Here is a 26,365-nt window from a genome sequence, read left to right on the forward strand (position 1 = left end):
AGGCCCCCTCCAGCACCCAGCTGGGGGCTGTGGCTCCTAGCTCTGCTACTTGGCTCAGAGCCACTGGGGTGGGGGGGGAGAGTTATGAGAGTGTGGCCCCCCGCCCCACATAACCGGCTCCACCCCTCCTGAAAAGCCTGATTCCTCAGCGGCTCCCGTGCCAAAGATGGGCTCGGGCCTTCCCAGGTCTGGGGGCGGGGTGCCCCTCAGATGTCCTGTGCATCTCAGATTAGAGACTCCCTTCCCAACTCTTTCGACCCTTCCGGCCAGAAGACCCAACAGGCCAGGAAGAAAGAGACAAGAAGTTTACTCATTTATTTGTTCCTTCAGCAGATACTTATTGAGCAACTACGATACTACAGGAGCTGGAATGGATCCTGGTCTAGGGCTGGACCGAGAAATGGGCAAGGACGATACTGTGGGGGACATGCTGTGGGAACCCAGAGCAAGCACCAAGCCTGGGGGGCTTCCTGGAGGAGGTGTTGGCTAAGGGAAGCCTGACAGGAGGAAAAGGAGAAGGTGTTCTGCCCCCCACCCCACACTGACATAGTGTCTATAAGGAGAGGTGATGCAAGAAAGGGGTTTTGGAGTTCCCATCGAGGCTCAGCAGGTAAAGAACCAGTCTAGTACTCATGAGGATCAGGGTTTGATCCCTGGCCTCATTCAGTGGGTTAAGGCTCCAGCATTGCCATGAGCTGTGGTGTAGGTCAAAGATGCGGCTTGGATCTGGCGTTGCTGTGGCTGTGGTGTAGACCGGCAGCTGCAGTTCTGATTCGATCCCTAGCCTGGGAACTTCCATATGCCGTGGGTGCGGCCCTAAAAAACAAAACAAAACAGAACAAAAAAAGAAAGAAAGAAAAAGGAGAGAAAAAAAAGGAAGAGGTTCTGCTTAGCATGGCATTGAGGCCTAGGTGCCATGTACTCCCTGCTGTCTCTGCTGTCCCTGTCCTGCCATTTCTAACCAGTGCACAAAGACATCTAGTTTGTAAAGATTTACGTATATCTCACTCAAGAGCCTGGCAGTCCCAGAGTGCCAGAACTGGGCCTCCTTCCTCCTTCCATTTCCCAGGGCTTCACACAGGGCCTGCATACAGTAGGTGCTCAATAATGCTGTTCCTAGTAGCCTTTCTCCATCACATCCCTCTCCAGAGGCTGAGCTGTGTGCTCCCTTTTTTGTATGTAAGTCAGGACTCACATTGGTACAGCACTCTCAGTTGGCAAAGTGCTTTTGCATGTATTCACGTGTTTGATGCTCACAAAAGCCCTGTATAAGAAGTGCCACTGCTGTCACCATCATCACCTGCCAGGAGACAGCACAGCATGGTGGTTTAAGCAAGTGTGTGGGCTCTGCAGCTGGATGCAAGTCCTGACTTCACCATTAGCTGACCTTGAACGATGTGGCTGTGTGACCTTGAACAAGTTGCTTCACCTCTCTGTGCTTCCATTTCTCCGTTTATAAGAAAGGAATAAACCTCTCACTGGAGCATTGAGAGACCACAGGCAGAGTACGAAGAACACTACCAACCATAAGGACACTTGGTAATGACAGGAGCTACTGGTAATTAGAAATAAAGATACAGAAGGTCAAGGTCAAGATTATCCAGCTGTCTAATGGAGCAGGGTTTTATCTCTAAGCCCCTAGACTTCAAATCCTGTGTTTCGGGATTATCTTCCCATTTCCCCCCACCCCATCTCCCTTGTCACCCTGTCTCCTAATTTATCTGTTGATGCATCTGTCTGTGCTTCCACATGGGGGCTCCTCGAGGGCTATATCAGCTTTATGCCGTCTCCCCAGTGCCTGGAACAGTGCCTGGCCACCAGGGAACACTCAAAAGCTGTGCTGAAGGGATGGTGCACTCCATGTGCCAGGCATCCCGCGCTGTGCTTCCACCTGGCTTATTTTTATCTGAGCCTCCAGACCACTCTGTGAAGCAGCTCCAAATTCTTCTACTACTATCCTTCTGCTACCGACATACAATAAAGCACTTATCAGTCTAGATACATGTAAATACCCATGAATCCATCTTCACCAGCAAAGAGGGCAAACATTCCCATCCCTCCGAAAGATTTCCCAGGCCTCTTTGAAAGCCCTCCTCTCTCCAATTACAGCTTTATCTCTAGTTTATAGAGAAGAAAATCGAGGTAGTGAGAAGTTAAACTTCCCAGGGACACATGGCCAGCAAGTGGCCGTGGCAGTATCTGAACCAAGGTGACCTGTCCCCGCCCTGTCTCTTGGCCACTGTGCAGTAAAGGGCAGAGGGTGGGTGCGGGTGGCTGTTTATAGAGAGGCCCTCCTGGGAAGTCCCTCCTCCTCCTCACCACCCCTGCTCAGGTCCCAAAAGACAATTTATGAAGAGATGGTGGGTGTGCCTGTCTCGGCAACCAAGGGTGCATGCACATGTGCAGAGCAGGCTGCCACCCCATAGGGATGTTTGGGTACAAAGGGCAGGCGACAGAGACAGCACAAGGGGACCAGAGAGAGGTGTCCTGAAGCCAGGAGCCAGGCGATGCAGTGAGTCTGCGGGTCCCGTGGTGGGTGCTGGGCTCAGCGTGCGAGCGTGTGACTCTGTGACTGTGACCGTGTGACTGCTGAAGGCAGGGACCTAGCAGCTCACAGAGCTGGGGGGCGGAAGGCGTTAACTGTGTGAATGCTGGCGTGGGTGGGGGGACCCGGGGCCTCCAAGTTGTGGGCTGAGGGAGGTAGTAAACATTGGGGTGACTGTAGGATCATGATGGCGGCCCTGCAAGGATGCTGCAGGGTTGTGGGGCTTTGTGTGATTTTGCAGTTCAACGAATTCAAATTCAGCCAATGCCGGCACCGCCTGTTGTGTGCCAGGCAACCAGCTAGGAGGAGGGGGCGTGCACCCAGCTTTCAGCTGAAGGATGCGGGCTGCAGGGTTTGTGGGATCACCTTGCAGCTGGTCTGGGGCCGGGTGCTTTTTTGTCCTTTCTGGCATGAAGTTCTCACAATAACCTTATCCCCACTTGGAGGCGAGATGGAGGAGAAAGGAAAGTGACAGAAAGGAAGTGACTTGTCCAAGGTGACCCAGCCGCTCAGAGCCACAGCAGGATCTGCAGAGCCTGAGTTCCTCACCACCCTGCCTGTGCCAGGGTGCAAATGTCTGGTCTTGGAGGTGCAGACGAGGACGCCTCCAAGCCAGCGGCCTGGGAGACACCCCTGCCCCCAACCATGTGGGCAAGAAATCAGGCCACAGTCACCGCGCTGAGGGGGCCCTGCGTTCTTCTTCTTCGGTTGTCCCTAGTTCTCCCTTCCCAGGAACCATCCTCTAGCCTCAGGCCCTCCCGGAGCTCCCCCCCCCACCCCCACCGCAGACTCTCGGCCAGAAGAGGAAAGGCTGTCTCCACCCACCCACCTCTCGCACTTTATAAAAGGCCGAAACAGCTGAAAGGGTGGCAACTTCTCCTCCAGACGCCGCCGGGAGCAGCCAGCCTCCCCCACTGCCTCCCTGAGGGCTCCCCTCTGGCCGCCAGCGCCCATCTTTCATTCCCGAGATAGAGAGATTTTGCGCGCGCACACACAGACACACGCGCAAAAAAGGGGAAAAAAAGCCCACCCTCCAGCCTCATTGCCAAGGGAAGCAGCCGCAGCTCGCAGCCCGCAGAGGACGCCCAGAACGGCGAGCGGGCGGGCAGACGGACTGACCGACTCGCGCCGCGTCCACCTGTCTGCCGGGCCGGGCCCAGCGCGCAGCGGGCACGCAGCGCGCGCGGAGCAGCCGTGCCCGCCGCCCGGGCCCCGAGCCAGGGCGCACACGCTCCGGCCCCCCCACCCGGCCCGGGCGGGAGTTTGCACCTCTCCCTGCCCGGGTACTCGAGCCGCCGCTGCAAAGCCAACTTTGGAAAAAGTTTTTGGGGGGAGACTTTGGCTTTGAGGTGCCCAGCCCTGCGCTTTCCGACTTCGGAGGCCTTTCCAGAAAATGTTGCAAAAAAGCTAAGCCGGCGGGCAGAGGAAAACGCCTTTAGCCAGCGAGTGAAGACGAACCATCGACTGCCGTGTTCTTTTTCCTCTTGGAGGTTGGAGTCCCCTGGGCGCCCCCACACGGCTAGACGCCTCGGCTGGTTCGCGACGCAGCCCCCCGGCCGTGGATGCTCGCTCGGGCTTGGGATCCGCCCAGGTAGCGGCCTTGGACCCTGGTCCCGCTCCCAGGCTCTCCTCAACCCCCAACGACGGAGCCCGGGCTGGGGGCGGCGGCGCCCGGGGGCCATGCGGGTGAGCCGCGGCGGCGGCTGCAGCGGCCTGAACGCCTGATCGCCGCAGATCCGAGCAGAGCCCACCTCCCTCCCCAGCCCCCGCCCCCCACCCTGGCCGCGGGGGCGGCGCGCTCGGTCCACGCGTCCGGGGCCCCGCGGGGCCGGGCCCGGAGTCGGCATGAATCGCTGCTGGGCGCTCTTCCTGTCTCTCTGCTGCTACCTGCGTCTGGTCAGCGCCGAGGTGAGTTGCGACGGCGGCTGGGGTGGCTTGGCTTCATTCATTACCCCCGCCCCTATTCCCCGGTCGCCCCCTCCTCTCGCTGCAGTGAACTTTGGACCCGTGCAGCCCCGGGGCCTGACGCCGGGCGCTAGGTGACCTCCGAGGGCTGAGACGCTAGGTCTGGGAGGTGCCAGGTTCCAAGGGGAGAGTGCAGTGGTAGCTTGCTTTCCCAGGGGCGACCCCAGATCTCGGAGCTTCTAAGCATCAGGGGAGGGTGTGTGTTGTCCTGGCCCCCACCCCTTAGGAACCCGAGAATAAGCCCTCTCCCAGCCCAAGGGAGAGGGGTGGGGTAGTGCCGAGGCAGCGCGTCCACCCCAGCCCACTTCGGTTATAGCTTAGGTCCTGTCCAGGAGCTGGCTTGCCCGGGAGGTGCGAGCTCAAGCACCCGTGGCAGCCACGCCAACCTTGGGCGGAGGTTTGCGTCCCACCCTGGCTCGCGCTCCCGGTCGCGGCGGGGGTGCCCTCGGGCTCGTGCAGGTCTTGCCTGGCCCCAGAGTACGGTGCAGGATCAGCTTGTGTCTTGGGCGCGGTGGGTGCCGAGAGAGGTTTGGGGCACTTGGGATTCGGGGAGAAGTGGGAGCTCTGAGCAAATCCAGCCCCCCGGGGCCGTGTGTGTCTGAGGCCACGCCATACCTGCGCCCGCGCCCGCGCCCTGCGGGAGGACGCACCTCTCTCTCCCCCGCTTGTAGGGCGCGGAGCGCCCGCCTGTAAAAGCCTAACAGCAGGGGAGGTGGGGTAGCAAAACGTCTGCGGGAGCTATCAGGTCGGATGAGTCCCCCGCACCCCTCCCAGCCTCACGTAGCAGTGAGTTGGCAAGTCTACCCGGAATCCAGGTGGGAAAGGGGGCGGGGCAGCAGGAGGCGCGAGGTGCCCGGGAGAAGAGGGCAGCGGGGAACGCGGGGTGCCTGGGTCCCGTCCCGCCTCCGCTTCGCCGCGGCCGGGAGCCGGCCCCTCGCCTGCTCTCGGGGAGGGCCGGTCCCTCTCTGCCTCCTGCTCCGCACAGGAAGGAGGCGGCGGCGAAGGGGTTAAGGTGAAGAGCTCCGAGGCCGCGGCCGGGCCTTGGGCCGCCGCCAGCTCAGGTTGTTTTGACCACGGAGGAGTCGTCGCCGTCTCCTTTTGTTCTCGGGGCTCCTCGAGGGCCGCCGGCCGCCCGCCCTGGGGCCCCGCCCTTCCGCGGCCACCCCCCGCGGCCAAGCACCCAGGAGGGAGGACGCAGGGCTCGGGCCGGCCGCCCGCAGGCCCCTCCCGACGCCCCCCTCCTCTCCGCTCCGCAGCCCCCCAGGCCGCGGCCAGCTGTTGGGGAGGGGGGCGCCGGCCGGCCCCAGCTGCCGCCTCGCCTCGCCGCCGGGCCTGGGGGCTGGGCCCGGTGCCAGGGCGTCCTGGGAACGGCGGCGCCCCCGCCGCTGCTCTCCGCAGCCCACCCCGCCCGGCCCCCGGACTCGCTCACTCACCCCACGCATGCACACTCTTGGCCAGAGGCGATGCTGCGCTCCGGCGGGCGGGCGGGTGCGCAAAGCGGGCACGCACTACCGCGGCCGGGTCGCGCGCCCGCCGCCGCCACGCCCGTGCACAAGCGGGGCACACGCGCGCGCACCGCAAACACACGCACGCACGGCCCCCGAACACGCAGCCTGAGCACACGTGCGCGCACACCCACGCACGCTCACAGGCACGCACGGCCCCTCTACGCCCCTGCACCAGGTGCCCGCCCCCGCGCAACAGGTGGGCCCATCGTGGGCCCTGGAATCTCGTCACCTCTGCAGCGACCCCATTTCCTGCCTGGGTGCTATGAGGGAATGGGAACAGGCACCCTCCCATCAGGTCATGGCTCCCCAGCTCCCACTTGCTTTTGCCTGGTCAGGTCAGCTCGGCTCGACGCCCCGCAAGCATCACCCCTCTGTGATTGCTTTTTTAAACCATCCTCATGTGGCCCCAAACGGTGTTGATGTGACTGGGGTCGCTGCGACGGCCAGAGCATCTTTCTCTTCAAACAAGCTCTTCTTTGAACCTCTGGGACTGGCTGGACCCCTACATCCCGACTCCAGAAGGCTGGGGGAGGGGGGAAGGGGGGGAACACTGTTCTGTCCTCTTTGCAGATCCCAGCCTGGGCTGGAGAGGCTGGATGACAGCTGGATAAGGCTTTCCCAGGCCTGCCCTTACCGTCTCCAGCTTCATCCGGCAGCTCCTCCTGCTTTTCCACAACTCCACTGGGATGTGTTTGGTGGGGAAGCTATGGCACGGAAGCTGGTGCCTTTCTCCTCACTTGAATCACAGCATCCTTGAACACAGGGCCCTCAGGAACCCACAATTGTGCAGTGTTTTGCAGTTTATGAAGCACTTTCTGGCAGAGCCTGTGTAAGCCTCAGGAGGTTCTGAGGGAGGAGACCTAGAGGGAAAATCTATCGACATGGGAGCCGGTCCAGGAGGGCTTGCTGGTGGAGGTGGCTTTGGGGTTGGACTGAGCCACAGGTGGAGGCCTCAGCAGCTGGGAAGGAGGGATGGGGAGCTCTGAGGTGGGGCCTGGCCGAGGATTGGCTGTGGCCCATGAGGTCCCCTCTCCATCAGCTGAGCTGGCTTCCGGGAGGGTGAGTCTCTTTGTCATGTGATGCCTCTGGCTTCAGCACCCTTCTGCCGAGGAGTGAAGGGCCCCATAGACCTTCACCAGCCGGCTTCTTTCTGGTTTGCTAGTGGCTGTAGGTAGTGGGAGACCGACTTGCTAGAATCTTCCAGCCCTAGAAGTGTCTGCAAGGTTAAGATCAAACAGGATTTGGAGGCTCTGGTGCAAGACCTAGGAACAGTATGTGTGTGAGAGAGAGACCCATACAGCAGGAGTGGTGAAGAGGTGCTGGCCCCGGGCCTCCTAAGTCCCCCTCGGAGTCTTCCCTCACCCCACCCCACCCCCAGCATAATTACTTTCCTTTTCTGATTTATTTAGTCATTTATGATCTGTTTTTCCTCACCGGCATATAAACTCCACTAGAGAGCTTTTGTCTTGGTCACCGCCATCTCCCCTGCTTAGAGCGGTGCCTGGCCCCGTGGTGGAGAATCTAAATATTTGTGGAAAGGACAGTGAATCCGGGGGCGGGGGGCGAGAGAAGGAGCAGACATGTGTCTAGGGCTTGCTAAGTGCTTCATAAACACGGCCTCATTCAGTTGTCAGCCAGGGCAGCCCAGCGTGGCCACGCTGCCCTCCAGCAGGCATCCTCGTTGGAATCCCCTGCACCACTGCCCCCAGTCTTGAGAGACAAGCGTGGCTTTCTTTTCCTTGCCACGGGACTTGGACTGCCAAGCTTGGACTGGACAGAGGGGACAAAACAGAAGGAAAATGGGATTGCAAGTTTCCATATATCTTGCGCTGGGGCTCAGTTTCTACCACCATTAAAAAACAAACAAACAAACTGAGAAAGTTGGATAAGCTCAGAATTCCCAAGGGCAGCAGAGTGACCTGGCCTCTTGAAAATGCAGATTCCTGGACCACATTCTAGCTGGGAGTTGGGACCAGGGGGCCTGGGGGTGGTGATTGCAATGGCTGCAAGGATTATAATTGCTGCACCGGCCTCTCTCTTCCTGGTCTAACAGTTTTTTTTTGTTGTTTGTTTGAGGGAGAGGTGGGGGCCCTGTGGGGGGTTGGGCTAAGAGGAATAGGGGTGGGGGAGTGAAAGGTCCCAGGAGCAATAGGGCAGGGAAATGCTAGGTGGGAGAGAGAGGCTGGTTCTAAAAGGCTTCTGTGGTCTGAGCAGAGAAGGCTTCTTCAAAGGGCTGGGCTTTGGCATCAAATCTAAATCAGGCCTGAGACTCAGGAAGGCGGGCGCTGTGAGGTCTTGTTGGCTTCTCCTTCTGCCAGCCACTGACAACGCCCCTGCTTGCCGGGCCGAGCCTGTGTCGTCTCCCTCATCGGGACGGCGGGCGGGCTGGGGAGTGTGTATCTGTGTATGCTCCGGAGCCCAGGCAGAGGGTGGGGTCCAGGCCCCTTGAATCTGCCAGCCTGGTTGGGCGCAGGTAATTCACCTGGCCTCGGCTGGCTGTGCCCTTCCTACCTTCGGCAGCTGGCGTTGGGGGTGGGGTGGGGAGGAGGCTGTTTGCCTTGGCTCCCAGGGCTGGCTGTGCCCCAGCTGCCTTCTCGCCACGCCCTCGCCCTACCAGGAACCCCAGGCCTGAGATCTGGGGCAGCTTCCTCAGGGCCAGGCCTCCTTTCCCACCTCCGAGGAGAGCTGCCCACCCTAAGGAGGCTTCCAGAACCTGTGCCCGGGAAACCCATGAGGAGCCTCTGACCCCAAGCAGGTGCCCGTGTGAGTCCCCTGCCCAGGGCATTGCATCCTGGAGCTGACCACAGGCTGAATTTCCCCACCTGCCAGCCACCCCCAGCCCCGGAAGGGACCCACCCACCAGCTCACGTGGCCCCAGGAAAGTGCCAGTGTGGGGCTCAGGTGCTATTTCCTGTGGCCCGGCACGGGGGATAATGCAAAGCCACATGCTCTCCCATGGGTGGGCAGCTCTCCACCCACCCATTGTCAGCCTCAAAAATGTCCTGCACTGCTGGCCCTGAGCATGCGTGCTGCCCTCCAGGAGCTGCCCCAAGAAAATGTATGGTGACCACAGCACGGCCGGCTCATTATCTACCCATCCTCTGCCGGCTGCTCTGCTGGGTGAAATTCAGCCTCCCAGTAACCCCGGCGAGGTAGCCCCATGTAAGAGATAAAGGAGCTGAGGTTTAGGTTGTTTAAAAGATTTACTCCAAGAACCTGGGCAGCTGATGCCCTTGCTTGTTTGTCTCCCATAGAACTTCTCCATCTTGGCACTCTGGACATTTGGGGCCAGAGACTCGTGCAGTGTGGCAGGCTCTCCTGTGCCCAGAAGGGTGTTTAGCAGCCTCACTGGCCCCCCCTCACTAGATGCCAGTCACACTTCTCCAGTTGTAACCACCAAAAATGCCTCCAGACATGGCCCATGTCCTCTGGGGGCCCATGTGCCCCTGCTTGAGAACTGCTGCTCATGCCCCCCCGCAGGGTGTGGAGCCGGCAGGAACTGAGGACGATGCCCAAGCAGCTCCATGGCCCTGGGAGAGCGTTGCCGTCCTGCCGCTTCTGAGTCCTGTAGACCTGTAGCTGTTTATTTAATTTTTCTAAGCCTCAGCTTCCTCATCTGGAAGATGGGAATAAAAACCGTACCAGCCTCTTGGATTGGTGATTGGTACAGCATTTAGCTTAGTGTCTGGCTCAGAGGGAGTGCTTCATAGAAGTTAGCCGTGGTGTTAATATCAAACCCAGGGGCTCTCAGTGCGTTCTGGGCATCCAGGGGCCAAATTACTAAGAGCACGTGGAGAAATGGCCTCTCTGCTAAGACTACAGCGGACTCTTTAGGAGGTCATGTGCTCGGGGGGTCGGGGGGGGGTGGGGGGGTGGTCCTGGTGAAGGACGTGGGAGAATCATACAGGCGAGAACCCCAGGGAGAGGGGGAAAGTCTTTCATGCATTTTACCAGTATTTATTGAGCACCAACTGTGTGCTTCCCTCACCTCCCCAGTCTCTATCCTGGGCTCTAGGCTGGGAGGTTCTGTGTTCGTTTTCCTGAGACCGCATCTCCTTTGCATCATGGGCTGAGTCTGGGGCAACTGCTAGACTCATTGGGGTTGGGGGCGGTCTGCCTCCTCTGCCATGGCTGGTGGCTGCAGCCAGCTCTCTAGTGAGCAAGGAGGTCTTGGCATGCGTGCTGTGTGCCATTTGGTCCTGGGCCTTTGGGCCCCTCTCCTAGGGGTTAATTAAATCATTACTCCACAAGCAGCCTAAGCGACCTGGCTGGGCACCGCATCCTTGGCTTTCCTCTGCTGCTTCTCCTTCCACTCCGAGGCAGAGCTGGAATAGAATCAAATGTCTTTGAGCCCTTTGATTCACAGATGAGAGCCAGGACCAGAGAGGGGTGGTGGCCAGCCAGAGGTCACAGGAAGGGTGGTAGCAGTCGAGGTAGAACCCAGCTCTCTGGTCTCCCACATCCGGGGTGGACGGAACCCTCAGGAGGAGTGGCCTGCCTTGGGCTTCATGGGAGACCAGCTGCCGGCTTTCTGTTCGGTGGGTTGGGTCCTGTGTCCACATTTGAGACCACCAAAGGCGTGGTCTTTCTGGGGTTGGAGGAGATGGGCACGGGGGCGGGGGGAGAGGAAAGTGAGGGACAGCTGAGTCAGTGCCCCCCCTCCCATTTCACAATGCAGCCCCTGGCTCCCCAGCTGTGCAGCCATGGACCCCAACTCTCAGCCAAGCGTACTGCTAGACCTTCATCCCCCCCCCACACCTGCCGACAGCTTTAGGCACCAGGCAGGGTTATGGGCTCCACGTCCAAATGAAGAAACTGACTTCAGGGGTCTCAAGGAATTCGCTTTAGAAGCGGTCATGGTCACGCTCCATCCTGGGTCTTCTGGCTCCAGGGCCGATGGGTGGCCAGAGCTGCCGTAGTGGGACCCTGGCGGAGGTGTTGATGGTTGGTGAGGAAATGGAGCTTCGGGGGAGCCTAGATCCTGATCAGTCACCAGGCTCCTAACAGACCTTTCCGGAAGCACCCCTGGGCCCCTCCAAGAGGCAAGATCACCTCCCTGGACCGTCAGGCAGGAGAGGGCAGCGTCCCTTCCCCAAGGTGGCCTGTGCTAAGCCTCTCACTACTCCAGTCCCCGGAGCGTTGGGTGTACTAGCGAGAGCATCTCCCTTCTTAATCTGGGGAAACCGAGGCACCGAGTTGGGTGACCCAGGGTCAGGCCATAGTGAGGCCGGTCTGCTGACACCCTTGCCCGGGCTCCTTTCCCCAAGACAGAGCCCTCCGTGTGTTTGCACGTGTGCACGTGCCTGTGTCTGCACGGGTGTGAGTTCGGACGCGCAACAGATCTTAAAGCACGTTCTCTGCCTGGGGGCTCTCGTCCTTAGATTACACTTTGCAGCCTCTGCTCTGGCCTCCTATCTTTCTCAAGACCCTTGGCAGCAGCCCCTCGGGTCTCCCTGGACCGTGGGGGACGTGGCCATGACCTTCCTATTAGAGCTGCTCTCATGTTATTGTGGGACCTGCGATTTCCCTGGAGGAAGCCCGGCTCCGAACGGGGCCTGTTAAAGTGCTTATTAAGTTTCAAGTGTTTTTGGTACCAGGCCAGAGGGGCTCTAAAAATAGGGTTTGGCTGGGCATGGGGCATGGGTGAGCTTTCAGGTTTCCCGGCCGTATCTGAGGATTCCCTTCGCTCCTTCTCTGAGTTGAGAGACTAAATAGATAGCGCTAGTGCATGTGGCCTCCGGAGACCCTCCAGCTCTTCAAGCGTTTATTAAACACTTGGATTTAGAATGGATAAGCAATGAGGTCCTGCCGTATAGCACAGGGAACGATATCCAATCTCTTGGGATAGACCACGATGGAAAATAATATAAGAAAAGGAAAGTGTGTATATATATATGATTGGGTCACTTTGCTGTACAGCAGATATTGGCACAACATTGGAAATCAACTACACTTTAATAAAAAAATAAATTAAAAAACCCGAAAAGCAAAAAAACCCCAAACAAACCCAAGAACACTTTGTGTACTTAGGAGGCTGGGGACACAGGTTCCGCCATCAGAACGACTTGGTTTTGAACGCAGGTTCTGCTGCGTTCTCTGTACAATATCGGCTCTAGGACTCTGGCAAAGAATGTCACTTACTTGAGCCTCTGTTTATCCATCTGTCGGATGGGGATAATCAGATCTCCTGTGACAAATGTTGGCTGCCTTTTGCTCTCAGGTGTGGAGGGGACACAGAGAAATCAGATTATTGGAGGCCCCTGGAACCTGGTCGTGTGATGGGGAGACAGATACATGTGATTCAAGCTGACTTAAAGCAAGCTGGGCTTCCTGCAGATCTGAGCTGGGTCTTAGAGGCTTCGGCAGGTTCTGGCCCCAGGTCTTCGTGCTCCTGATCGCCAGGTCTGGAATCTGCCTCCTTTGTACCCCCCACCCGGCTGTCCGTTTGCCTGTGGCCTAGGGGCCCGAACTTTTCATAGAAGGGAGTGTGTATGTTGGGGGAAAGGGGGAGCATGGCTGGAAAGCCCTTGCTCCCAGCTCACCTGGCCCCACCCCGACGCCCCGTGTCTTCCTGGCAGGGGGACCCCATTCCTGAGGAGCTCTACGAGATGCTGAGTGACCACTCAATCCGCTCCTTCGATGACCTCCAGCGCCTGCTGCACAGAGACTCCGTAGGTAAATTGAATCCTCGTTTGGTGCCCCGGTTCCCCGCTGGGTCCTGGGGAGCCAAGAGGGGCATGGCCAGGGCATCGCCTTTTCCTTGCTATCCAGAGAACCAGAGGCCTGTGGCAGCCACACCTGTCCAGGGCAGGGCTGAGTAGGCGGACGGGTTGCTACCTAGGACGTGGGGCGTGGCAGGAGAAGCTCCCACATGTGGCTCTGGCTTGGTGCGGAGGGTGGAGTGCCGAGAGGAGGGGGCAGGGGAGGTGCCCAGGGCATCTGCCGCATGTATATCCAGGTGTGGACTCGGCCAGGGAGGTGGTGCCGGAGGAGCCCTCTCCCTGCCCCTCTGGCTGAAGGCCCAGTCTCCAAGGTCTCCCAGGGACACCTGGGCCGGACCAGTGGGCAGCCCTGCCCATGCCCGAGAGCGCACTCAGCGCGTGAGCACGTGCTTGGTGGCACACACGTGGCGGGGCTGGCGGGCTGGGTCGGGAATGTATTTATAAACGCTGTCTTCAGAGCAAATTCCATTCTATTCTAACCTCTGGCCTGTTCCCTGGAGCCCTGGTCGGCACCCCCCCTGCACCCCCAGCTCCCCTTCCCTCGGGGGTTTTGTCTCTTTGTCACTTTGTAATCCTTGCCCAGACTGCTATCTACGGGGGCCAGCATTTCCTGCCTTTGTTTCCTCTCGCCGTTGGGCCCCTGGCTCCCTCTCAAAAGCATTCCCGGGCCCTTTCAAACCGGCCTGTGCCGGGGGCTGGCGAGGCAGGCGGGAGGGGGCCCCAGCTGGGCCCACCTATTGTTCACCAGGCCCCCCCACCCCACGTCTCCCACACCCCCCACCCCATGCCCGACTGGCCAGCCCTGGTCAACACAATGGGGCAACTTCCAAATTTAGCCTTTCTGCTGTTTCTTTCCAAGGCCCCTTGGCCCCCACCCCTGGGCAGCCCCGACCTACCCCGGGTGGGGGTCGGGATCTCCGAGATGAGCTTTTCAATAGCGGGCCTGTTTCAAGGCAACCATGTGGCTATTTTTTCCTAATCAACTTAACCTTTCCACAAAGCCATCTTTTCCCCATCTCCTCCCTACCAGGGACATTCCAGAGATGGCAGAGGGAAAGGAAGGGAGTGAGAAGGACAGACAGACACGCTGACGTGGGAGCAGCAGACTAGACGGACAGGCACCAGTTATAGCCCAGTGTCTTCCTAACAGGACCCCCTGGGAGCCTGCACGGATGAGCGGGAGCTTTGTCATGGGCAGGGCCAGAGGGCTGGGATGACAGCAGGGCCCGGGAGGGGCTGGATGGAGGGGGCAGGGGCTTGTCCTCAGCACCCTGTGGGTTTTTTGCTGGCACTTTGGCCATCAGAGAGAAAGAGAAGGGTCTGCCCACCATTCAGCTGGCGCTCAGGTCCTCTCCGGGCCTCGCCTCCCGCGGCGGCTTCCGGGAAGGAACACACAGCAGGGCCAGAGGTTAGAGGGAGAGGGACCAACACGGTGAAAGCCTTGGGGCTGGAGAGAGATGGAGGCCTAGAAGCGTGTTGGGTGGGGGCTCCCCGACCCCAGCAGGCCTGGCTCCCCACCCCTCTCTCTGCCTTCAGCCCCCCCCCTCCCGCCCCCCATCCCTCTCCTTCCCTCCCTCTCTCCCGCCCAACTGGGCCATTGTCCGGGGCTCCAGAGGGGCTGCGTCCAGGGCCTGCTGGTCCCCCCCTGGGAATTCTGGGAATTTCTCCATTCAGCACTTCCTATGGGAACGCTGGGCGGAGGGGCACTGGAAACCGGCCTTCAGAGCTCTGGGTCCTCACCCCGCCCTGGAGGCCAAGGAGGGTTCTCTTACAGTAGCAAAGGGGATGGGTTATTTTTAACTCCATTGACATGGGTTCCGTCCAAATATGTGGCTGAAGGGCCCGGCGTGGGGCTGACGATCCCCGGGCGATGCGGTCAGGGCTCCACCACCCTCTGAGCCCCCTGGCCGCCCCAGGGGGTGCCTAGAGAGACCCCCTTCCTCAGAGCTCGGACCCTCAGCTTTGCAGGGTGCCATAAGGGGCGACTGTTTTCTGGAGCGGTGTGCTCGGGGAGGGGCATCCTCCCCCCTTCTCCGGAACCGCCCCCAGAGCTCCCACCGTAGGGTCGAGCCAGCCAGCTGTTTGCAGAACGTGTCTGACCTCCTCTTGCAGATGAAGACGGGGCTGACTTGGACCTGAATTTGACCCGGTCCCATTCTGGAGGCGAGCTCGAGAGCTTATCCCGCGGGAGAAGGAGCCTGGGTAAGAGTGAGGGTGAGCATGGTGACCCCTCAAAGGTGGGATCCAGGGAGGGAGAATTGGGGGTATGACCAGACCCAGGCTGGTGGGCCAGCTCCTTCGTCCTGACACTTAGGATTGAGCGGAGCTAAAAAAATGTAAGTGGGGTTCCCTGGTGGCCCAGTGGCTTAAGGATCTGGCGTTGTCACTGCTGTGGCTTGGGTCACTGCTGTGGCATGGGTTCGATCCCTGGCCTGGGAGTTTCCACATGCTGTGGGGGTGGCCCCCCAAAAAAGTATAACCATCCTTAAATTCACTATCAAGGAGTTGAGTCATTCTCCTCCCCTCCCCCAATACATACTGTTTTCTAAATATAGTCCTTTAAAACCTCATTTGTTCCTTCCCGTTCAACTTTGGAGGTAGATATTATTAGCCCCACTTTGTAGAGTTGAAAACTGGAAAAAAAAAAAAAAAAAAAAAAAAAGGAGTTCCCATCGTGGCACAGTGGTTAACGAATCCGACTAGGAACCATGAGGTTGCGGGTTCAGTCCCTGCCCTTGCTCAGTGGGTTAACAATCCGGCGTTGCCGTGAGCTGTGGTGTAGGTTGCAGACACGGCTCGGATCCTGCGTTGCTGTGGCTCTGGCCTAGGCCGTGGGCCGGTGGCTGCAGCTCCGATTCGACCCCTAGCCTAGGAACCTCCATATGCCGCGGGAGCGGCCCAAGAAATAGCAAAAAAAAAAAAAAAAAGAAAAGAAAACTGGGGCCCAGAGAGGGTAAAGAAGCAGCTGAGGTCGCAGAACTAGCAAGTGGTGGGACTGGGCTCCCAGGCGGCTCTTCTTGCTTGAACACAGTGCCTCTGGCAGGCGGCCTGTCTCTGCGGTGGCCAACAGCTGTTCCTGGGACAGCAGGAGTGAAGCAAGGCATGATTCAGACCAGTGGGTCCCCCAGAAGCCTTCTCAGGGAGGCAGTGCCCACTCCGAACCCCTCCTCCTCTCTGCCCACCTGCAGCCCCCAAAACACTGTAGACCATGGCTGGGGGCCGTGCACATAAGAGTCGGGTGGTCTGAGTTTCACTCCTCGCTCCTTGAAGTTGAGCAGCTAATTTAGCTCTCAGAGCCTCAGTCTCTCTGTATGTGAATAATGACAGGTGGCCGTCACCCCAGCATTGATGCCTCAGTCCCAGCTTCCCTCACTTTACTCAGTCGTTGGCAAATGCGGTGCCGGCAGTGTTATTGTCCCATTTCATAGATGAGGAGACAAGCTTGAAAAAAGCAGCAAAGTAAGAATAGATTACAATGCAAATGGCAATGAAGGAGTGGCTACAAGAAGTAGCTCATCTGGCTCGGCAGAAGCAAATCTGACTAGCATCCATGAGGACGCAGGTTCGAGCCCTGGCCTTGCTCAGGGGGTTGAGGATTTGATGTTGCCATGAGCTGCAGATGCGGCTCGGATCCTGTGTTGCTGTGGCTGTGGTGTAGGCCAGAGGCTACAGCCCCAATTATACCCCTAGCCTGGGAACCTCCCTATGCTGCGGGTGTAGCCCTAAAAAAAAAAGAGATAATGCGAAAGTAAAGCCACATGCTGGGCAAACCCATAAATGTGTGAAATCATAGAATAAAATGGTTGCGGGCTGGCAGGAGGAAGCTGACATGTACTACATGCTCTCGAGTGATCTCACTGGATCCTTCCGGTGGTTCTTGGGTGTGGATTGTATCATCCCCATTTTGCACACAGGGCACTGAGGCCTCCAGCTGATCAGCAGCCTGCCCAGGTCCCAGGGCTGGTTGCCTCTCATTGCGGGTTGGGGTTGGACCCTCTGCCAGTGCGGCTCTGGATGGCCCCCCACTCCCAACCCTGACGGAGTTCCCACTCCCTCCAGGTTCCCCGACGGTCGCCGAGCCAGCCGTGATCGCTGAGTGCAAGACACGCACCGAGGTTTTTGAGATCTCCAGGCGCCTCATAGACCGCACCAACGCCAACTTCCTGGTGTGGCCACCCTGCGTGGAGGTGCAGCGCTGCTCTGGCTGCTGCAACAACCGCAACGTGCAGTGCCGCCCCACGCAGGTGCAGCTGCGGCCCGTCCAGGTGTGCAGGCCTCCGCCGGCCCAGGAGGGCACAAAACTCAGTGACCAGGCTTGGGGGTGCGGGGCGTTGAAGGGCCTTCCCGGTGGGTTTGGGAGCTCTGACTAGAGAGGGTGGCTCTTGGGAAGCTCCCTCCAGACAGGTGTGATCACAGGCCACAGACAGGCCCCCAGACGGGGCTGGGCGTGGCGCCACGTGGAAAGGATACTGCCTCCTCCTTTATGGGGATAAAATCCCCACGTGTCCCTTGAACGGACAGGTCTCCAAACATATTGGAAACTCAGAATGTTCTGGGCAGCTGCCTTCCCCGAAGCTCTGCCCTATTCAGTCAGGGCCCTTGGTTCTCTTCATTTACAGAGAAGGGCTGGGTTAGGCGCCCCAGCGTCTTTAAAACCCGCTCATCTCCCTTTGAGAAGGTGAATCTTTAACAGCGAGGGCACAGAGGGCTGCGGCAGCCCCTTGCGGAGTCAGCATGCTGAGTTCCTCCGTTTCTCTGCAAGGCCTGGGTGTGCACTCTGACTCAAGGGAACTTTTAGAAGAGAGGCCATCCTGGGAGCTCCCAGTCTCCCGTGGGGCAGGGCAGGGCCCAGAGAAGTCTCAGCTGTCTTCTGAATCACATGGAAAGGTTTCTGTGCCCCTCGGGCCAGCCTCGCCCACACACCGCATCGGGCCAGGCTGCTGGGGGGTGGGTGCACCCCCCCCGGGGGGGGTCAGTACCTCTTGGTGAACCCAACCTCCTGTTGCCCCCCTGCTCGGCTGGCCTCGCCATGCCCCCCTCCTCTGTGGCCAGCCTCAGCCTCTTCCCGTACCCGCCCGTCATCCCAGGTCTGGGCCCTGTGCCCGAGATTACCAATGTCCTTCTCCGCCCCAGCACCCACTGTCATGGTATCTCCTGTCCCCAAACGCTGCCAGCTCTCTGGATGGAGACCTGACAGCTGACCTCCCCCTTCCCGCCTCCCTCCTGGATAAAGCCTCCCGCACTTCCTTCCAGACAAGCATCTCCCGCCTCTGCCCTGACCTTGGCTGGCGCTCCGGGAATGAGGACACCATGGGCCCCAAGCTCAACCCGGAAATGCCTTTCTCCCTCTCTGGGGGCTTGGAGGGGGGCTGCCTGAGGCCAGGTCGGGAGGGCTTGTTTTGATGGAAAAGCTACGAGAAGGGCAGAGGGCAAGGTCCTGCCATTGTTTGGGCCAAAGCGTCTGCCTGGAGGCTCACTTGCTGGGCTTTCGAGGAAAGATGACCTCAGGGGATGGTGGGGGGCAGGGTGGGGGTAGAGCAGGCAGGCGGCTCCCTCAGACCCAGTCCCTGTGGTCTTATAGAGGCACTTTGGTGGATCTGTCCTCCAGGTGAGAAAGATCGAGATTGTGCGGAAGAAGCCAACCTTTAAGAAGGCCACGGTGACCTTGGAGGACCACCTGGCTTGCAAGTGTGAGACGGTGGTGGCACGACCTGTGACTCGAAGCCCGGGGAGTTCGCAGGAGCAGCGAGGTAACCACTCATCCAGGGTCTGCCTCTAATTGTTCAGCCCCGCAGCCCCCTTCTCCTGCGGTAGCTGCCAGGGACACGTGGGGACAGGGAGGGTGAGGGATGAGGCATGGTCCCTGGAACTTTCCGTATCACTGACAGCAATCTAGAGTCCTCTCCCTGAATTTCCTGTTATGGCTCAGTGGGTTAAGAATCTGATTAGTACCATGAGGATGCATGTTCAGTCCCTGGCCTCGCTCAGTGGGTTAAAGGATCCGGCATTACCGCAGCTGCAGTGTAGATTCCTCCCCTGCCTTATGTGAGGATGTAGCACCCCGTTGGCCCTCTGGCCTTGCAGCTGACTAACCCCCTTCACTTATGCCACCCTGGCCAGGTTGGCCTCTTTGGCCAAATGAGTTTCTGCCTCAGGGCCTTTGCACATCTCACTGTTGTTGAAATTCGCTTCTCTTAGCTTCTCATAAGCCTAGCTCCTTCTCTTCTCTTGGGTCTACGGTCAGAAGTCACTTCCGGAGTTCCCGTCGTGGCGCAGTGGTTAACAAATCCGACTAGGAACCAGGAGGTTTCGGATTCGATCCCTGCCCTTGCTCAGTGGGTTAACGGATCCGGTGTTGCCGTGAGCTATGGTATAAGTCGCAGACTCGGCTTGGATCTGTCGTTGCTGTGGCTCTGGCATAGGCCGGTGGCTACAGCTCCGATTAGACCCCGAGCCTGGGAACCTCCGTATGCCGTGGGAGCAGCCCAAGAAATGGCAAAAAGACAAAAAAAAAAAAAAAAAGTCACTTCCTCCTAGAAGTCTGCTGTCCACCCCATACAGATCAGCCCCTCACTAAACTCTCTTGTTGAGTGAGTTCATGAAACTGTGGAAGGAACCACGGCCTGGACAAGAGAACGCCCCATGCATGCAGTCTTCAGATATGTGACAGCCTGTCCTGGAGATGAGAAGTCAAACTAATTCCTTGCAGCCATGAGAATTAGGACTAGTGGGAAAGAATCACCAGAGGCAGATTTTAGCTTCATACGCACAAAAGCCAGTGACCAGTCAGGGGTCCAAGATGGAATTGTCTGCCTTGCAAGGTGGTGAGTTCCCTGTTGCTGTGCAAATAAAGGCGGGGCAACCATGCACCAGGGATGTGACAGACAGTGTTCAAACATCAGATGGATAAGTGGAACTGGAGTTCTGTTCCTGTCCTTGGATTTCATTAATTCACAATTTCAGGGGCATAGGTTGACTTAAAGAATTGAGAGGGACTTAAAAAAATGATCTGGTTCGGTCGCCTCCTCTGCATTTTACAGAGGAGGTGCCTGAGGCCCAGAGAGGCTGAGGTCTTGCTCAAGGTCACACAGGCAGGTCCAGGTGACCTGAAGTTCTGTTCTTGGCTTTTCTTTCACCCTGACAGCATCACTGACTCTGCACTTGCCTTGTAATTTTTTTTTTTAAAGGATTTAAAAATTTTAGAGCTAGAACAGACCAGAAAGATGATCTTGCAAGTCAGTCCTTCAGTGTTAGTAATGCGGCTACTGGAGCACAGAGAGGCTAAGGGACTTAATGAAGGTTGCACAGCGGCAAAGCCTAACCTAGAACCCAGGTTTCGTAATATCTAGTTTTGGGTTCTTTTGACTGTATCCTGCTGCCTTTTCTCCCTTGAATGTTTGCAGTAAGGATCAAATGAGAATCATTAAGTAAATAAGATGAAATGAGCATTAAGAAGATTGTGCAGGAATTCCTGCTGTGGCGCAGTGGTTAACGAATCCGACTAGGAACCATACCATGAGGTTGCGGGTTCGGTCCCTGCCCTTGCTCAGTGGGTTAAGGATCCGGCATTGCCGTGAGCTGTGGTGTAGGTTGCAGACGTCTTTTTGCCTTTTCTTGGGCCACTCCCGCGGCATATGGAGGTTCCCAGGCTAGGGATTGAATCAGAGCTGTAGCCACCAGCCTACACCACAGCCACAGCAATGCTGGATCCGAGCCGCGTCTGCAACCTACACCACAGCTCATGGCAACGCCGGATCGTTAACCCACTGAGCAAGGACAGGGACCGAACCCGCAACCTCATGGTTCCTAGTCGGATTCGTTAACCACTGCGCCACGACGGGAACTCCCAGAACATGGTTCTTGCCCTGCCTTGTTTCACGTGATTTCCTCGACTAGTGTCTTGGGAGGCATGTTCAACCACTTGTCATGTAGGTCTTGCCATTTTAGTTTCAGCATTTTGGCCCTGGGTGACGGTTCCTCTGGCAGCTGGTGGTGTGGCACGTGTGATGTTTCCTGGGCTCAAATCTCTGCTCTGTCACTCATGAACTGAGTGATGACCTTGAGCTTGCTCAGGCTTTGCCCAGCCCAGCGTCCTGCCAATGGCCCTGTCTCTGCCCTTTAATGGCCCTTCCAGGCAGCCTTCCTCGGGGGCATCTGAGACCACCTGAGAACCTAAATTTCCCATTTGCAGCAATGGGAGCTTGTGTCTATGAGGTGGGAAGTCAGGTGTTGGCCCCCGAAGAGCTTGGGAGAACTCAGAAATCTCCCAGAAAGAGGCAGGCCTTGAGCTCGATAGAGAAAACTTTCATTGCCAAGGGTCTCTCCCTGGGATCCCAGGAGGAAGACAGACATAAGTGCTAACCTTGACCGAGACTTGCAGGTACTAGGATTTATAGCCGGGTGGTTGAAAGCCTGGACTCCAGGGACAGATCCCTGGGTTTGGATGCTGGACTTTCTGTCTCGGTTTTCTTGTCTGTTAAATGTACAAACCTGTACTCGCTGTGAAGATAAATAAGCTTAGAACTTTGCCAGGTGCATGGAAAGTGCTAGCTAAGGGTTTCTGGTGATTTCCATGTGTCGTCTCCTAATTTAGGGGGCCAGGGCTGCTGTTCTCAGTTTTAAAGAAGTGGAAACCGAGCCACAGGCAGTGTACCGTGGCTTTCCCCAAAGCACGCGAGTAACACCTGCGAGGGCCCAGTTTGGACCCAGGAGGTGGTCTGGCTGCCCTACTGTACTGCCTCTCAGAGCGGCGAGGGCCAGGCAGGGGACAGGCGCAATGGAGAGAAAGGACAGGCAAAATGGGGCGTGGGGAGGGGGGTTCTGCCCCAGCACAGAGGCTCCCTGATCCCGTGACCAGAAGGGGCAGAGAGATGGTGGGAGGGACCCTCAGGAAGCGGTCAAGACGAGGAAATAAGAAGTGAGTGAGTGAGAGCAGCCGCTATTTGCTGGTCACGTCTTGGCTGAACTTTCGTGGCTTAAGACCACAGCCGTTTTCTCTGCTCTCTGGTCTGTGGGGTGACCGGGCTCAGCTGGGTGGTCCAGCCGGCCTCTCTTGCCATTGCAGTCAGCCATCTGGAGGCTGCCCTGGGACAACTGGGCCTCTGTCCCTCTCTCTATAGTCTAGGGTCTCTCCTCCCCACGTGGCCTCCCCAACGGGCTTTTTATGTGGAGGCACCGGGCTCCCCAAGGTGCAGAGGTGGGAGCTGCCAGGCCTCCTTAAGGCTCATGCCTGGAACTGGCCAGCCCCGGTCTGCCTCCTTAAATTGGTTAACAGATCCCAGGCCAGGCCAGGTTCAAGCGGCTTGGAAATAAGGGGCCTATCCTAGGGGCTAATGACAAAGAACTTGAAGTCATAGTTCATCTGCTCCTCGCTGGGTCTGCCTGTGTACTGTCAGTTACTCTTCCCACCAGTCCTGTGAGGGGCGCGGTCTGTTATCCCCCTGTCACAGATGGGGATGCAGAGGCACCGAATAGTTCCCTAATTGTCCCGAAGGTGTAGCTGGTGAGCGGTGGGGCTGGGATTCAAACCCAGGCGGTTCGGCCCCAGATCTGGGGAGGTCTGTGGCAGGCGTTGGTCAAGAAGGTTAGACCCCCACCCCCCACCCCCACCAATGCTCATCCACCTGCTAACAGGACCTCTTTTTCTCTCGAGCAGCCAAGACACCCCAAACTCGGGTGACCATTCGGACGGTGCGAGTCCGCCGGCCCCCAAAAGGGAAGCACCGGAAGTTCAAGCACACACATGACAAGAAGGCCCTGAAAGAGACCCTCGGAGCCTAGGGCATCGCAGGAGAGTGCGGGCAGGTGAGAGCCTGGCGGGGAAACTGAGGCCCAGCACTCTGTGTTCCTTCTTCCTGGCCTGTGGCTTGGGCTGGGGAAGGGGTGTGGGGCGGGGTGGGGGGTGCTTTTCCCATACAAAATCCAGGCTCTAAGCCTTGCGCCCCTCTTCCCAGTTATCCGTGGAGATTTTCCGTGAGGCAGCTTGGGCGGGGGGCTTCAAGGACCCCAGCCCAGATGCGTCCCCGCATGCCCTAAGGGGTCAGGATGTCTAAATGTCAAATCTCCCAGCCCTCAGCAGGGCTGGGCATCGCGGACAGCTGGTCAACCCCAGCTCCCTGCCCCGGGTTGCGTGAGCGTGGGATGGAAGCCCTCGGCTGTCTCTGACCCCCGTGTCCCTCTGCTTGGCCTACAGGGTTATTTAATATGGTATTTGCTGTATCGCCCCCATGGGGTCCTTGGAGTGATAATATTGTTCCCCTCGTCCGTCTGTCTCGATGCCTGATTCGGACGGCCAATGGTGCTCCCCCCGCCCTCCACACGTCCGTCCACCCTTCCACCAGTGGGTCTTCCCTCAGTGGCCTCCAGCGTCTTGCCCAGAAGCTCGAGAAGGAAACGAAGGACCTGGACTGCATCGCTCTCTTCCTCTACTGACCTGGTGAAAATGGGCTGAGAGTGCAAGAGAGACGGATGGGGTCGCTGTTGGGGGATGGGGCTTCCCTCCGCGGCACCGTGGACTGGCCTGGAACCCTGCTCGTGGGCCTGAGGACCTCTCAGCATGGCCTGCCTGGTCCCTGGACCCCCAGCCAGCTCTGAAGGAAGCACCCCCAGGCAGGCCAGGGTACTCGTACTCCTGCAGCTGAGTGAGACTCCCGGGGGGAGCAGAGACTGGAGAAAACCCTCTCCCCAAGTGCCAGGCCCGGTCATCTCTCCTTGGTCACCTCTGCTTACAGTGGTTCCTTTTCATTTTATACGTTTGAATTCTTTGAAGATGTGGACTCTTCCGGGCGGGTGTGGCCGGAGTGCCAGGCAGCCAAGTGCCCTCTCAGACAGGTTAGAGATGAAGTTTGCCTCAGAGGTGGATGTAGATGGCAACCTGGGCATCCACTGCCTCCTCCCACCACCATCCCCCCTTCACTTTTTCCTCTGTGTCATCTCTCTACCTCCACCCCGTGTCTCCTCCTGTCCTGGCCCTTTCATCTGCTCCACCAAGGGGCTCTTGGATCCCTTCTTGAGGCCCCAGGTAACCGCAGTCACAGCTCTCTAGGACAGAAGCCCAGGGGCCAGGGCAGCAGGGGGCTAGCCCATCGTATCCCAGCCCAGCCAAGTCTGCCGTGTGAGGTTGTTCAGGATGTGCACTGCACAAGGGCACTGCCTGCGGGGATCCCAGTTCACACACCCTGTAGACGTGGCCAATCTGTATATTTATGATGACGATTTTCTTTTTGGTAGATGGAGATAAAATGTCTTGAGAAAAGGCATCCTTTTCCTAATTGACACAAAGCCTCCACAAAGTCAGAGGGACTGGCTGTGCCTCTGACCAAGCCCACGGCTTGGAGTGGTCAGAGAGGAGTGAGCCCTTAGTGAGAAGCGGGGAGGTGACACTTGTCCACGTGGGCTCCACTTCCCCAAGTCCTCAGCTCACACAGTCTCCCTTGCAGGCAGGTGTGAAAAACCCGAGAGGCAGCCTCTGCTCCGCCCCCCTGCACACGCCCCTCATCCTAGATCCTTTTGCTTCCATCTCTGGTGGCTCCTCCCAGGAAACCAGCGCTAGGGCTGGGAGTGGGGGAGAAAAGGGAGGAGATGCCCAGGGCCCCCTAGGGGTAGGGCCTGAGCTCCCACCCGCTACTGCACTTTCCCCCCCCCTTCTCCCCCAACTCTGCTTCCTTCAGTTTGTAAAGTTGGTGATTATATTTTTGGGGGCTTTCCTTTTATTTTTTAAATGTAAAATTTATTTATATTCCGTATTTAAAGTTGTAAAAAAAAATAACCACAAAACAAAACCAAATGAATCCGCCGGAGATCTGTCTGTTGGCACTGCGTGTAGCAATTACCCTTGCCGCCTTGGCAGCGTCTGCTGACAGCTTGCTTGCGACGCGTTCCTCTCGCTCTGGGGAGCTCGGGTGCACACACACGCGCTCACACATGCGTGCGCACGCACCAGCCCGCTGCTCTGAGGGAAGCCTCGGGCTGGGAGTGGGCGAGGGCCATGCCGCCCACTCTGCACGGCTTGGTCCCGCTGCAGATTCTGAGATGTGGACCCCATGTCCCAGCCTTGTGCCTGTGACTGGCAGTGATGAGAGATGGGTCTCTTCAGCCTGAGGGTCTCCGCAAGGGAATTGGATCCTCAGCTTCAGGGGATGGGACTGGCTGTTGGGGGGTGGGGGGCGAGTGTGGGGAAGGCTGGAGGGGGTCCCAGAGGAGCTGGGGAGTATTTTATTTTACTTTATTTTACGTGCTTTTTAGAGCCGCACCCACGGCATGTGGAAGTTCCCAGGCTAGGGGTTGAATTGGATCTACAGCTGCAGGCCCGCACCGCAGCCACAGCAACGCAGGATCCGAGCCACATCTGCGACCTACACCATAGCTCACAGCAACGCCAGATCCTTAACCCACTGAGCGAGGCCAGGGATCAAACCCACATCCTCATGGATTCTGGTTGGGTTTATTAACCACTGAGCCACAAAGGGAACTCCCGGAACTGTGGAGTTTAGAAGGAACACCGCTGAAAGTTGGGGCTGGGGTCTGACCTTGGCTCAGCGCTTAGTCAACTGTGTGGCCTTGGGCCGGTCACAGCCCCTCTCTGGCCAGAACCTCATCTGAAACACAAGAAGATGACCAGGAGACTGTGGGGTTCTGTGTTTCCCCCCATCCATGAAGACTTGGGTCCCATCCCATGAAAAAGAGGCTAAATGTGTCTGGGTCCCACCTGCTGGTGGACTGGGGCTGATGGGGAAACACAGAAGGTGGAGAATCTGACTCATCATAAGGATGATCTAAAACTAAAGCCACTTTGCCCTTGGAAGTAGTGAGCTCCCTGTCACTGGAAGTGTGTAAGTGGGAGCTGGGTGACAAGTGGGCTGAGGTTAGACTGAGTAACATTTGGGTTTCCCACAACCGATTGACTCATTGGCTCATTCATTCACGTGCCTCGATCCCCTACCAACGTGTGTCTCTACCAGGGGCTTTTATAGCGATTTGGTGTAAATTCACTCTGGGATTCATCACACTACGTTTGAGGAAGTGGGGTCCACCCATGATGGGGGTGGGGAGTGCAGATCAGAGAGATTTCCCTGGAATCCCTGTCTGCAAACCGCTGTACTGGTTCATGGATGGCTGCAGAACTTCCTGGGGGAAACAGGCAGAGCTGTTTGCATTTCTTCCCTTTCCTGCGCACCCTCCCAGGCTGGCACCATCCCTAGCCACAGTGTCTAGCCTGTAGGCCTCCAGGGTCCTGGCGGGCCCTCTCTGGGTCTTAGAACCACCAAGCTGGAACAGCCTTAGTTCCAGCAGCCCCTCCGCTGGAGACAAGGCATTCCCTTCTTCATCCCTTTCTCTGCTCTGTTGGCTGTAATACAGGCACGATGCCTGGCGCCTGAGCAGTCATACTGAGCACTGAGGTGAAGGCCAAATGTTGACATTGGTAGAATACGATGGAAGGGGCTGGGATGGCGAGTTTTTACGTAAGAAAGAGGAAATAGCTCTCTTTGAGCCACTTTTATTTTGGGTTTTCTTTTTTCTTTTTTCTTTTTTCTTTTTGTCTTTTTGCTATTTCTTTGGGCCACTCCCGCGGCATATGGAGGTTCCACTGGCCTACGCCAGAGCCACAGCAACGCGGGATCCGAGCC

At 57.9% G+C, this 26,365-nt stretch overlaps 1 protein-coding gene across 4 annotated transcripts; it reads left to right on the plus strand.

Moving 5' to 3' along the window:
* Window positions 1-3,413: 3,413 nt before the first annotated feature.
* On the plus strand, window positions 3,414-24,525 carry PDGFB (platelet derived growth factor subunit B). 4 transcript variants are annotated; one of them, XM_084955251.1, is made up of 7 exons: window positions 3,414-4,453; window positions 12,597-12,693; window positions 14,853-14,954; window positions 16,800-17,005; window positions 18,349-18,490; window positions 22,396-22,544; window positions 22,933-24,525. In XM_084955251.1, exons 1-6 carry the CDS (start codon window positions 4,391-4,393, stop codon window positions 22,518-22,520), a joined length of 735 nt encoding a protein of 244 aa, XP_084811377.1. In that variant the 5' UTR covers window positions 3,414-4,390; the 3' UTR covers window positions 22,521-22,544; window positions 22,933-24,525. The 4 variants fall into 4 exon arrangements, with proteins under 4 accessions (XP_084811377.1, XP_084811378.1, XP_084811379.1 ...); XM_084955252.1 differs by having other exon boundaries at window positions 14,853-14,942; XM_084955253.1 differs by lacking the exon at window positions 3,414-4,453 and adding an exon at window positions 12,239-12,420.
* Window positions 24,526-26,365: the final 1,840 nt, after the last annotated feature.

The sequence above is a fragment of the Sus scrofa genome, chromosome 5 (genome assembly GCF_054392235.1).
Source record: "Sus scrofa isolate SSC_HxYL_T2T_F1_AM1 chromosome 5, Sscrofa_HxYL_maternal_Yorkshire_Landrace_v2.0, whole genome shotgun sequence".
Classification (NCBI taxonomy): domain Eukaryota; kingdom Metazoa; phylum Chordata; class Mammalia; order Artiodactyla; family Suidae; genus Sus; species Sus scrofa.